Genomic DNA, 12,920 nt, shown 5'->3' with positions numbered 1-12,920 from the left:
TGCAAATTACAAATGCTGCTTATTTATACATCTGAATATATATTCAAAAGGTTTTTCTGTTACTCATATAAAGTTGGTTCACCAAAATGCTCCTTAGATTTCTTTCCTTGGGCAAAAAATATTTAAGAAAAAGTAATTTTAAGAAACTAGACAGCTACTCCTCCCTCCCAAAAGTCCCAAAATACATTAACTTTTTTTTTTTTTTAAAGATTTTATTTATTTGACAGAGAGAGACACAGCAAGAGAGGGAACACAAGCAGGGGGAATGGGAGAGGGAGAAGCATGCTTCCCGCAGAGCAGGGAGCCCGATGCGGGGCTCGATCCCAGGACCCCAGGATCATGACCTGAGCCGAAGGCAGACGCTTAACGACTGAGCCACCCAGGCGCCCCAATACATTAACTTTTTATTAATTAAGTTTTCTTTCAGATTACCTCTGGAAGTCCATTAGAAGCTACAATTCCAAGAGAATTCATAAAAGGTATGAAATTTTTGAAATAAACATTTTTCACCTGAAAAAGATAAAGTTACAACATAGCCATTAAACTAAAAAAACTTAACCTTTGTCGCAATATATTAACACTAGAATGGAAGTGTTAACTGACATTTTGATCAATGACTTACATTCAACCTAGTGATATTTATAATTATTCAATTATTTACTTTTTAATTTATGTGAGGAGGATTTTAAGTCTTAGAATGGAAGTGTAGTAGAGAACTATTAACGAAATAGGATTTATAAGAAGGAAACTCATTGAAACCAACTTCAATATTCTACATTTAACAGATGATGAAAAGATGGCTCAAAAAAATTAAGCAACTTGACCAAAGTTACACAGCTAGGAAGTGGAGGAAGGGGCAGCGCTGGAATTAAAACCCAAGCTATCATTACAGTCAAGACTCTTCTCTATACTGTTTCTGATTTCTCCCTACAGCATATTTTTAGGCCACTTCACACTCACCATCTGATAGCTAGCTAAGGAAATATCAAGTCAATTATTTTAGCAAAAATTCAGGAGAATAGCCTGTTTTTACAAGAAAATAATTTCACACACGTAAAGAATACCCAGTAATTCAATTAAAAATCAAATAACAATATTTTGTAAAATGATGCAGTTTCATACCAAAGCACCTTACATTTATTTAACATGGATAATAAAGACTGTAATCAGGAAACCTGGAGGCATATTCCTGCCTGTTCTACACTTGCAATGTTACAAAATTTTAAAGAACTTACTTATTTAACTTTTCCAAATTTGAAGTCTACATTTATTAAGGTGGAAATACTATCAGTTCATATCTTCTTCAAAGTAAGTTGCAAGAATTAGGCTTCTGTAACTTATTAATTTTGTTTTCTAATTAACTCCCATTGAACTGGAGTATTTATAAAGTAGGTAGTTCTAGCTAACCATTTAGTGTTAATTAACCAATAATTATATAGCCGTTAATGTAACCAACCAATAGTTATATAACCAAAAATGCTATATCTAAATAACCAAGTGTCAATTAATGTCAATTACTACCATAGTTTTTAATCAGCTATACTTTAAAAATAATTCCTATAAATATTCTAAATTACAAAAAGAGTTATTTAAAATGAAAAAAATTTTAATGACTTATTCCTGATTTTAGAAATGAAATCTTATAAGTAGTTCTGAAACCCAGAGAATTAACAACCAGGAATTAGAAAACTGCATTTATGTATATTCATTATCTTGAGGGACTTAGCAATAGACTGGATTAAAAAAAATATTTCAACTACATTTGTGAGCTTATTAGCAAAGATTATTTGTGATTCTAGAAAAGTAAAAAAGTAAACCTATATGTATAAGGCTGATACATCTACAACCACAGGTGTATATCTATCTTTTTTTGAAACTGACAAAAGCCACAGTGCTGACATTAAGATATCCTGATAAATCACTCCAACGCTTCTTAAACTAGATTTTGAGATCATACTCCATTCCCTCCCAGAGCTGACAGAGAAATTTCAAAGATGCAACATTTCACACAGCTATCTGGTGGCAGTGAACTGTGGACAAAGCAACAGCATAGTACACTGAAAGCAGCAACTGGTAGCAGATTTCCCAAAGTCTAGCCCTGTTAGTTTAGCTATCAATCTCCGGAAGTTCATTTACTCATTACGAAAAGGAGGCTGAGTACATTATTCCTAAGACCCCTTCCAATCCCAAAAGTCCACATTCTATGACCAAGATAAACAATCCCAGGGTGTTCATGTGTATTCTCTACCAGCCACTAACATCTGGTGTAATATTTGGAAAGAGCGGATAGGATGAACAGAAATTTAATGCTGATATTACTTATCATTAAACCAAAACACCAGGGTTTTCTTAGGGTATTTTAAAACATTAGGAGTTATCAGTAACCACAGAGGAATCAAAGAACAAATTCATTTGAAAAATACTGCCATAAAGATGTACCTTTTCAGTGATTCCTGAGTAAGGGAGCTGCTCTCTTTAAAATCAAAGTAACTGAACATGAAAAATAATTTTTTTCTAAATATTTTGCTGCAAAAGAATTGGCACTAAGTACAAAAGCAACCTTGTCATGAAAGAAGTATAGACTGTTAGGAAGAACTTACATCTAAATCTACTTCATTTTAAAGAAATCATGAAGTTAAATTACCTCATCTATATTACATTCATGTTCTTTACAGAGAACTTCAATAATTCTTGTATCATTTTCTAGTTGTTTTGCTATCCGTGCACTCCTGTTCTGACCTCGCCTTGGTGTTCGAGGTGAACCATTAAAAGGTATTACAGCTGTTTCTGTAAAAATGGTAAATTAGATAAGAACAATTGCACATTCCACTGTATAAAATAATGAAGTATTCTAACTTGGGAGATGAGAAATAATTTTAGTAACATGCTGCTTTTATTTATTAGGCTTCATTAAAAGGCTAACAGTTACATCTATTTATTGATTATCTATTTTAAGTTATGTACTGATAACAGTTTTTGCTATTAGGCAAATATGGAGAAGGCAAGGGAAACAGCCAACTTATAAACTAATTCTAAATGTATCCTACTCGGTCTGTAAGGGGAAAAAATGTTTTCTATCTTAAAGAGTCTTAAAAAAACTATTTATGGATTCAACTGCTAGACAAATTATAAAAGTAAATAAATTTTAAAAGTTTAAGCAAATACCATAGTAAATAATGCTTTTTTTAAAAAAAGTATATAAATATTATGTGATAAAGGGTGATTTAAAAAAAATCTCCTGTATTATTTTGAGCATTCCCAATTCAAACTGAAAATGAATTCAGCTATTAAAGAGATAACAGATGACTAAGTATGAAAAGTATTAATTGCCTCCAGGCCTGACCAACAATTTACAGGAAACTGAGAGAATACAGGAACATGTTAAACTATACAACAGGACGTAATCAGAAAAAATTAAACCACGAGAAACCCCACAGAATAAACCACCTAATTATTTAATAAATAAATTATAAGGAAAAAAAGAGAAAGACAAATGGAGAAGGAAGTTTTTTAAAAGTCTCGAGAGTGTATCAACCAATCATAAGATATAGATCTTATTTAGATTCTGATTTAGTCAACCTGTAAAAAAAAGTTTTAAAATCACTTTTATAAGACAATTAAAAATCTGAACACTTACTAGATATTTGGTGGTATTAGGTTAAGAAACTACTAAGTGATTTTTAGGTGTGACAATGGTAGTCATCATTATGCCTTTTAAAAAGATACATAGTGAAATTTATAAGGATGAAATGGTATGCAAGATGTGCTTCAAAATAATATAGTTGATGCACCTGGGCAGCAGATGGGGCTATAGATGGACCATAAGTTATATGTTGAAGTAGGTAATCTAAGTACATGGGGCTTATTATACTACTGTCTACCTTTGTATTCACTTGAAATTCTCCATAATAAAAAGTTAATTTGAAGTTTACCTTACTCAGTAAATTTATCACCTCATCCTGGTTTCTCTTTAACGTAACACTTAGAAAATTAAAATGTACTTTCAAATAATCCGAAAGAACAATACCTGTCAACTAAAGTAACATCCTACATCAATTTATTAAACTTATAATATTGAAAAAAAGTGAAGAAAAAACATATAATCTTTACAGATTCAGAATTTTTAAAAATATATTTGTTTTCTATTTTTTTCTCCTGTTCCATATGTAGTTCCTGCTACTGACCTTTTTCTGTCAAATGATGTTCAACACATTTTAAAAATTCTGCTCCAGACTTCATTTTCCATGAAGTTATTGTTCAAAAAGATTAATTAGGCTTCAGCTTTTCAGGCACTTCCAACAACACTGAGACTTCCATGTTTTGATCTGTCCTCTATTATTTTTAGTATTATTAATACTTTAATCATTTTAGGACCAAGGAATCAGTTCAGCCTTAGGTAAGTTTACATTTTTCTGTGATATAATAAGTGATTTTGAAATTCTACTCTTGATGCCACCTCTTAAAAGAAGCAATTCCATTCTAGAAGGAATATACTCATCTTTGCTTAATGCTATCTATTTCAGCAAGGGTTATTCTTTTATTTTTTACGTTTAATTTTTTTTAGCAACAGTTACTTTCATTTAAGAACACTTCCCACCTCATCACCCACTGAGGTAGATCAATTACAACTCATATGCAAAAAAAAATTAGTCACATAATAATCATAGCATCCAATAATACAAATTAGGTAATCTCCTCCAGCAGAATGGGCCACTCTTTCTCAAGAAGTTTCATTCATATCTGTGCCTTACCTCTTAACTTTCTCTTTACTGGGAATATGCTACCCCAACTTCCCCTAATACTCAAATGCTATCTACTCTTCAATACTCCGTTCAAATCCACCTCTTTTACATGGTCTTCCTTGGTCTTCCCCAGCTAAAAATCTTTCTTGCTTCCTGAACTCTCATAGCATTTACTGTATTTTGGCCCAGACCACTTAGAAAGTGGCCATATACTGCTTACTTGCTTACTTGTTTTATCTCTACTTCTATATACTGTAATACTTGAGGGCAGAGTCCATGTCTGATTTATTTTTTATCATTCCTTCAGCTCTAGAACCATGTTTTGGTCCTAGTTGACATTAAATAACTGTTGGGTAATGATGTAGGAGATGCATAAATTATTTAAAATACTTACTATATGGTTCTTTAAGCAATGCAGGAGGTGAGAGTTTAATAAAATAGTCAAGGACACAGAGCATTAACTGAAATGAGATGACGAGATCATCCTCCATTTGTAACACTTCCCCTGAAAATAAAATAGGTTTACAATGTAAAGTAACAGATCAGAGACTGAGATTGAGATCTTTAAATCAGGGAAAATTGTGGGTATGGGCATATGCATATACTGATTTATTCAAGAATAAAGGCATGTTAAAGAACTTAATTTTTTTTTTGTTTTGCAAAAACTCGGATTTGAAATACATAAAAATATAAATAAAAGTACATGAAGTTACGAAATAAATGAAGTATAAGTCTACCATGAGATTTTGACATCTAGCAATTATTATTATAGTCCATTCCCTACATCTAAATTCATTTTGTTTTTTGCTTTTTTAAACTTATTTCCAGTTTTGGTAAGAGCTATAGAATTTATTACTTCTGAAAATAATTTTGAAGTATGCTACATGGTAATCTTTAATTCTATTTATTTATGAAACCTCACATATTTTCGATTTTAACCCCCTTATAAAATATTACCACAAACAAAGCCATTAATAACAAAATTAACATATAACTGAAGTCATCTATAAAGTAATTATTTAGCATAAAATCTTAAAAAGTTAATACAGTAAATATACAACTGGAGAGCTGTGAGGAAATGAATGCATATAATAAATACCTGAGGAAAAAAATAGTGTAGCTATATAAATCATAATCAAATATAGCTATATTTGCTTGTTGCTCTAGAAGTTTAATTTGGCTCACTTTCTATCTTCTTGGTATCTGACTGCTAAACCATTATTAATCCCAACAAATACTGAAGGTATAGAAACTATGTGAAAAAGCAGATAACCCTGCATCTGGCAGGTTTTTTAGATCCATAGGTATAGTGCAAACATATGTTTGTAACAGACTTAGAAGCTATTAAGAAATGCCTTACAAGTAAAGAATGATATCAAGGATTTACAGTTAAAAGTAGTAAGGTGAAGTCAGATCAAAGAATTCTCCTCCAATACCCAATAAAATAAAAGGAAAAACTGTACTGGCTAAGTGTCAGTACCAACACCAAAATTTAAGAGATACTGACTCAGAGTATCCTCATCTCCTCCTCTTCTGACTTGGAGGGAGGAGAAATGCTGATGATGGGATAAGGGTAAAACAGGAAAAAAACGATAACTAACTTTCTTTTGTTGTTGTTGTTTGGGGGGGGGTTGGTTTTGTTTTTTGTTATTTTTTTTTGATAGCTAAGTTTCTGACAAACACAGAGATTCCGGTGCGCTACGCTGAACTGGAAACCAATATGAATCCCAACACAATCCCATTATGGAAACAGGATGCAATTATCACTACAGTGTTCTGTTTTAGAGTTCATTCTAACAAAAATCTCAGAACAACAAAGACTCATATCATTCCAGATGAATTCTCCACTTTCTCCCTCACCCCCTAAAACTAAAAGTAAGTAAAATAAAAAGCCCGTATTTATATTGTAGCTCTTTGGGGAACACAACTAGCCAAAGATAAAATGCAAAGAGAGTGTAAAGAGATTTATTCACACTACATCAGAGAAAACATCACACACCAACCACATCAGAGAAATTGCGTTGCCCACATAAAGTCCTAGTAACATGGGGAGGGGAGAGAGGATGAGAAGCACAGAGATTATGCAAACATACAACAGAAAAGAAAAAAGAAAAGAAAAAATAGAGTCACAACATAAGAAGAGAAAAAGTCAGAGAGAGAACCCAATCTAGAAGATAATCTATGAAAAGAAAATGCCCTACAACTCCTTGCACTAAGAAATAAAAAACAAATTATATAAAAACAACAACAAAAAGCTAAGGAAAAAGTGAGGACAGAATAACACCATTACAAACATAGTTTACACAAACAATGAATCATGGAACACTACATCAAAAACTAATGATGTCCTGTATGGTGACAAATATAATAATAATGAAAAAACATAGTTTAGCTCAAAACAGAAGACTTGAGACAAAAACAGTTAGTAAATAAGAAAAGACGAAAGATCAAAATAAGACAAGAAAAGAAAGTAAATATGGAGGACAAAAATAATCCAACATAAGATAATTAAGTTTCTGGGGCGCCTGGGTGGCTCAGTTGGTTAAGCATCTGCCTTTGGCTCAGGTCATGGTCCCAGGGTCCTGGGATGGAACCCCACATTGGGCTCCCTGCTCAGCGTGGAGCCTGCTTCTCCCTCTCCTTCTGCCTGCCACCCCCCTGCTTGTGCTCTCTGTGTCAAATAAATAAAATCTTCAAAAAAAAATTTAAAAAAAGATAGTTAAGTTCCTGAAACATAACAGAATAGAATACCTAACTGAATAGAATAACATTTAAAAATTTGTGTGTTAAGACGTCTTTCAAATGAAGAGCAGAACCTTCAGTTTAAAAAGAGATACAGTGTCATAAGAAAAACTAATATGAAATAATAAAAATCAAGAGATAGTCTAGTTAAAGTATTGAACCTCAAATTTAAAAAAAAATCAAGTATTCAAAAGTAAATGGGGGGGGGAATTAAACATACTCCTATTTCTCAACAGCATTGTTCAATGCCAGAAAACAGTGTCCTGAGGAAAACAAGTATGACACAAGAATAGCATAGACAGCCCAGTGGTCCTTCAAGTATAAAGACTATGCGCATGATTCATAAACATGACAAACATAGGGAATATAGTGCCAAAAAGCCTTTTTTGAAAAATTCCTTCCTGGTAAAAGCCAGCCAGCTAAGGATGAATCAAAATAAAGAACTCAGAAATGGAGAAGTTATAACAGGAATGACAATAAGCTTAGAATCCACTGACATAAAGAAGTGAGACTAAACAAGTAATTATAATTACAGAATGAAATATAAATGTTATGATCTTTGATAATGTAATGATAATACAATGAGCAAATCTGAAAGTGATGGATGGGGAGATGACAGGAAGAGTGGTAATACTGTACTAACATCCTTTTCCTTCAAAGAAGATTTATATTACTTTAAATCAAAACACAAAGTAAAATAAAGATTCTAAGCTTAATTTTTTAACAGTGCTTTTTCATAATCTTAGAGAAATATTTTAGGAAATAATACTGCTTACGTGACAAAAATTTATCTAAATTTAAGCAACTCCTCCCATTTCTCTTGTTTATTTTCTTCTGTAAAGTTTGAGTAAAACTAATTTGTATGTTTACTACATGTTACACTATAATATCCTATTTTTAAAAAATTAGATCTGTTTGTGCATGCACACATCTCCAATCTTTTTTATCAGGTTCTATGCATAAAAATACACCTGAAATAACAATCATATAATTTTAATGATTATTTATTTATTTATGGGTAGGCTTGGGGTAATTTTTCTACATTTTTCTTTGCATTTGCTGTATTATTTGAATTCTGTATCATGAATATGTACCATATTTATAAAAATAGTAATATTATTCTTTAAAAAAAAAAAGGAAGGAAGAAGGATTTTCAAAGGATATTAGAAACAGAAATGAAATGAGACATTTCCAAAGTTGCTTCCAGTGCCAGAATTACAAGAACTTGCTAACAGGTAACAAGCCACACAGAGAACTGGTGAGTGTGGGGGAATAACATTAAATTGAATAAAAAATTTTGAACCTAGTCCAAAAGAATTATTACATTTGAAACATTAACATGTAACAAACATAATGACTTTACCTTTAGCTAGTAAAAATGTGATCCAAGAAACTTTTAGCACCAACACAGAGTTTATTTCAGTAGATATCCTAGTAAACAAATAGAAACCAGAAAAAAAATTTTATACTGACAGTTTTCCAAATATCTCTTCTTTTTCCTTATTTTAAATTATAGGCCTAAATTGACTGCATAAGAGAATACAATCCATTTTAAATGGACAATTTACAAAGTAACTCAATTTGTCTCAATTCAGTTAGTGTTTTTACCAAGATATTTATATTTAGCCCATAGAGTAGTATATATTTTGTAAAGGAAATATTTAATATTTCAATTATAATCTAAAAATATGCACAAGAAGTGGTATACTATGATGTACTTGGTTTCCAATTACTTAATACTTTTCTGTTCCTTGCTTTCTAATTAAAATCAACACTAAAGCAGAAAAATAGAGGTTTGGATGACTACCAATTTAACACTATGCCTTGATAACCTGTTGATATTAACAACTGGAATAGATTAATATAACTAATAAACACATAATTTCCCTTTATATCAATCATCTTCAATACCTCTAGTTCAGTGGGGCAGAAAATCTCATATACTACTCATTCTGTTTCCAAAGAAAATCTCTAGAGCTCTTTCATTGGGTATACGGTTGGAGCATGTATCATACATTTAAAAAAATAATTTGGAAATTTTAATATATACTGTCACATTTACTCTTACACAAAAACTATGTTCTTGGTCTTAATCAAGTTAATAAAATGCCAATATTAGACAATAACAGACACTCAAAAAAGATTAACTCAGTGAATTTGCATTTTTCCCAGAACTGGTGATATGTTGCACTGAATCTACTTCCACCCTATTAGCTCTCCTTGTAGTAAAGGGCCCATATTTCATACCATTTTCTTTGTGAGAAGATAAATAATCTGCATAGGGTTTAAATCTATGACCTTAATTTATGAAAAGCATGCTATAATCAATCAAACTAACCCTGGCATTATCAACATGTTTGGGATTCTTCCAGAAAAATTTTTTAAAAAACCAGAAAGATAAAAATAACTTGCTCTGAACTACTTACAAACTGCTGGGTTGTGCCAAATATATAAGTTCACATGTCCTAAAAGGAAGAAATAATTATATTAACATTATGGCTTTTTTTTTAAGTCATTTTAAATTTTTTTTCATGATTTAGAAATCAATTTTACCATGCTTTTTTCATATTATTTCAAGAAGTATACATTTTAGGGGTGCTCAGTTGAGTGTCCAACTTTTGGTTTTGGTTCAGGTCCTGATCTCAGGGTTGTTGGATGGAGCCCCACACTGGGCTCCAAGCTCAGTAGGGAGTCTGCTTGAGATTCTCTCCCTTTCCTTCTGCCCCCCACCCCCCGCCCGCTCATGTGCACACTCTCTCCAAAATAAATCTTAAAAAAAAAAGTATACATTTTAAAGACAAAAAAATATAGCATTATTTTAAAAAGTTAAAGTAAACTTTTCCAATACATGGCATTTCACATATCACTGTAATATCTAATTACAAAAGGACTGGATTCCGTATGTGCATTTGTAACTCAGAATACATTTTGTAATTAAATCTTGATCTAGTTAGAATCCCAGATCAGGTCATAAAAGCTTACTTAACTATTAGCCTCACTAAAATAACTCAAAAGTACTATAAAACCTATTTGTTGGGGCGCCTGGGTGGCTCAGCCAGTTAAGCATCTGCCTTCAGATCAGGTCATGATCCCAAGTCCTGGGGTCGAGCCCCATGTCGGGCTCCCTGCTCAGTGGGGAGTCTGCTTCTCCCTCTCCCTCTACCTGCCGCTCTGCCTTCTTGTGCTCTCTTTCTCTGTCAAATAAATAAATAAAATCTTAAAAAACAAACAAAAAAACCCTGTTTGTTTAGGACAATGGAGGAATTAGCATCTCCACAGACCTGCTTCCCAGTATAATAACTATAATTGGTTGAAATTATTTAAAAAATCATTTAATGTCTCTGGAAATTCTCCTAAGGGCATACAGCAAAAAAAGGAAACATTTTTTCAAGAAAATGTACTAACTCCTGGCAAAAACAAAAATAGTCTGTGGAATTCAAAGCAAAATTCACTTCCTCCTCTCCAGTTCAGCATCATAAAGCTCTACCTTGGGCAGGTGCAGCCAAGACACAGGACTCCCTCTCTCCCCAGCTCCCAGCCTAGGACTATCACTCTGGGAAAGGAAGGTGACTGGCATCTCTAATCATCCCAAACTTTGTGCTGTAGAAAGTCTGTCCCAGGCAAGAGGAGCTGAGGGGTCTGGGGCTCCCTTCCTCCACTTAGCCCCCACTCATAGTGCAAAAGTTCTCTTCCAGGCACAGCAGATCAATACTGGGGCCTTGACTTCTCTTACCCCAGTTAGTTCACAGGACAGAGGTTTCAGACATTAAAGGCAATCTGAGAAGACCAGGGACTATTACCTCTTCTCAGTGACACTTTTTTTTTTTTTTAGAGAGAGAGAGAGAGAGAATATGTACAGAGGGAGAGGGAGAAGCAGACTCCCCGCTGAGCAGGGAGCCCTATGCAGGGCTTGATCCCAGGACGCTGGGATCATGACCCGAGCCAAAGGCAGATGTCTAACTGACTGAGCCACCAAGGTGCCCCCTTTTTAAGTTTTGGGGGTTTTTTTGAGAGAGACAGTGGCGTGTGCACGTGCACAGGGACAGAGGAGCAGAGGGAGAGGAGAGAGAGAATCCTAAGCAAGCTCCATGCTCAGCTCAGTGCAGAGCCAGACATGGGGTTTGATCTCATGACTGTGAGATCATGACCTGAGCTGAAACCAAGAGTCAGCCATTTAACCAACTGAGCCACCCAGACACCCCCTCAGTGATACTCTTAAAGGAAAGGTGACATTCCAAAAGAAGAGGACACTGTCCCCATTCTGACCTCCCGAGCAGTGGCACAGAAATGATGTCCAGGGGAGAGGCAAGTCTTAAGAAAAAAGAATTTTTTTTTTTTTTTTAAATTCAAGAGAGAGACACAAAGCAAGAATGGAGAGTGGGGAGGAAGAGCAGAGGTAGAGGGGAGGAGAGCTGACATGGAGCCCTACGCGAGGCCCAATCCCAGGACCCCGAGATCATGACCTGAGCCGAAGTCAGACACTTACCAACTGAGCCACCCAGGCACCCCAAGAAAAAAGAGTTCTGAAGCTCTCTCCAAGGTAATAACTATATTTGGAACACAGTGTGGGGACTTTCAAGGCTAAGTGCTATTGAAAACAATGGAAATTTTGGTGGTGAGAAAGTTAAGAGGAGGCTAGCAGTTCTATGAAAGCAACAAGCTAAATTCTAGACCACCTAAGAAAGAACCAGGAGAATAAACAGCTAAGAAGAGCTCTCCTGGAAAAAGAACAAGCCTCAAGGTTGACCTCAAAGCCTATTCTTGCAAAGGGAGCCAAATTTAATTGGATCAGACTGTGAAGCAATTTCAGATGTGGGGTATTGTCAAAAAGAGCAAAACAGTCAGCAATTAGTGGAAGGTAACAGCTAGGTATTAACAAGAGATCAGGGGACAAGAGTGTCAAAGAGAACCCCTTGAAAATGACTCACCTCAGAGTAACTGCCACATGCCCAATGGCTACACTGAAGAGCAATATCAGAGGCTACACACTATGGGACAAATAGACTTCACTGAAATAATACAGCTAGGCCACTAAACAAAAAACCACAACAGAAAGCCCCAAGAGAAAGGAGAATCAGTATCTAGAGTAAGTTACTACGGTGTTATCAAAAATGTTCAGTTTTCAAAAATAAGTGAAATATGCAAAGAAGTAGGAAAGTATGACCTCTACATGGGAAAAAAGCAGGCAAAAACAAAAAACTGCACTCGAGAGAACCCAGGTGCTAGACTCAACAGAGAAAGACTACAAAGGAGCTACTGTAAATATGTCCAAAGAACTAAAGGTAACCATGCTTAAGGAAGAAAGAAAGGTATTCTGACATTGTCTCATCCAATAGAGAATATCAATAAAGAGAAATTATCTGAAAAGAACCAAATGGAAATTTGAGTTGAAAAGTGCAAGAACCAAAATGAAAAATTCACTAGATGGTCTAAACA

The 12,920-nt window shown here is 34.1% G+C and overlaps 1 protein-coding gene across 2 annotated transcripts in view; it reads right to left on the bottom strand.

Moving 5' to 3' along the window:
* Positions 1–12,920, bottom strand: part of RB1 (RB transcriptional corepressor 1) — a 162,846-nt gene that overhangs the window by 109,528 nt on the left and 40,398 nt on the right. Inside the window, exons 5-9 of one of the 2 annotated variants that reach the window (XM_045869438.3) lie at positions 9,911–9,949; positions 8,848–8,915; positions 5,137–5,247; positions 2,645–2,787; positions 433–510 (exon numbers count right to left, since the gene is read on the bottom strand). In XM_045869438.3, coding sequence (XP_045725394.2) covers positions 433–510; positions 2,645–2,787; positions 5,137–5,247; positions 8,848–8,915; positions 9,911–9,949 — 439 coding nt within the window. Of the gene's footprint in view, positions 1–432; positions 511–2,644; positions 2,788–5,136; positions 5,248–8,847; positions 8,916–9,910; positions 9,950–12,920 lie in introns of those variants that run through there. The other variant, XM_054506319.2, reaches the window with a different exon arrangement.

This window comes from Mirounga angustirostris, unplaced genomic scaffold (assembly GCF_029215605.1).
Source record: "Mirounga angustirostris isolate CCGP_5_RB_7025 unplaced genomic scaffold, mMirAng1.0.hap1 SCAF_3, whole genome shotgun sequence".
Classification (NCBI taxonomy): domain Eukaryota; kingdom Metazoa; phylum Chordata; class Mammalia; order Carnivora; family Phocidae; genus Mirounga; species Mirounga angustirostris.
This window is presented reverse-complemented; position numbering and strand designations above follow the sequence as displayed.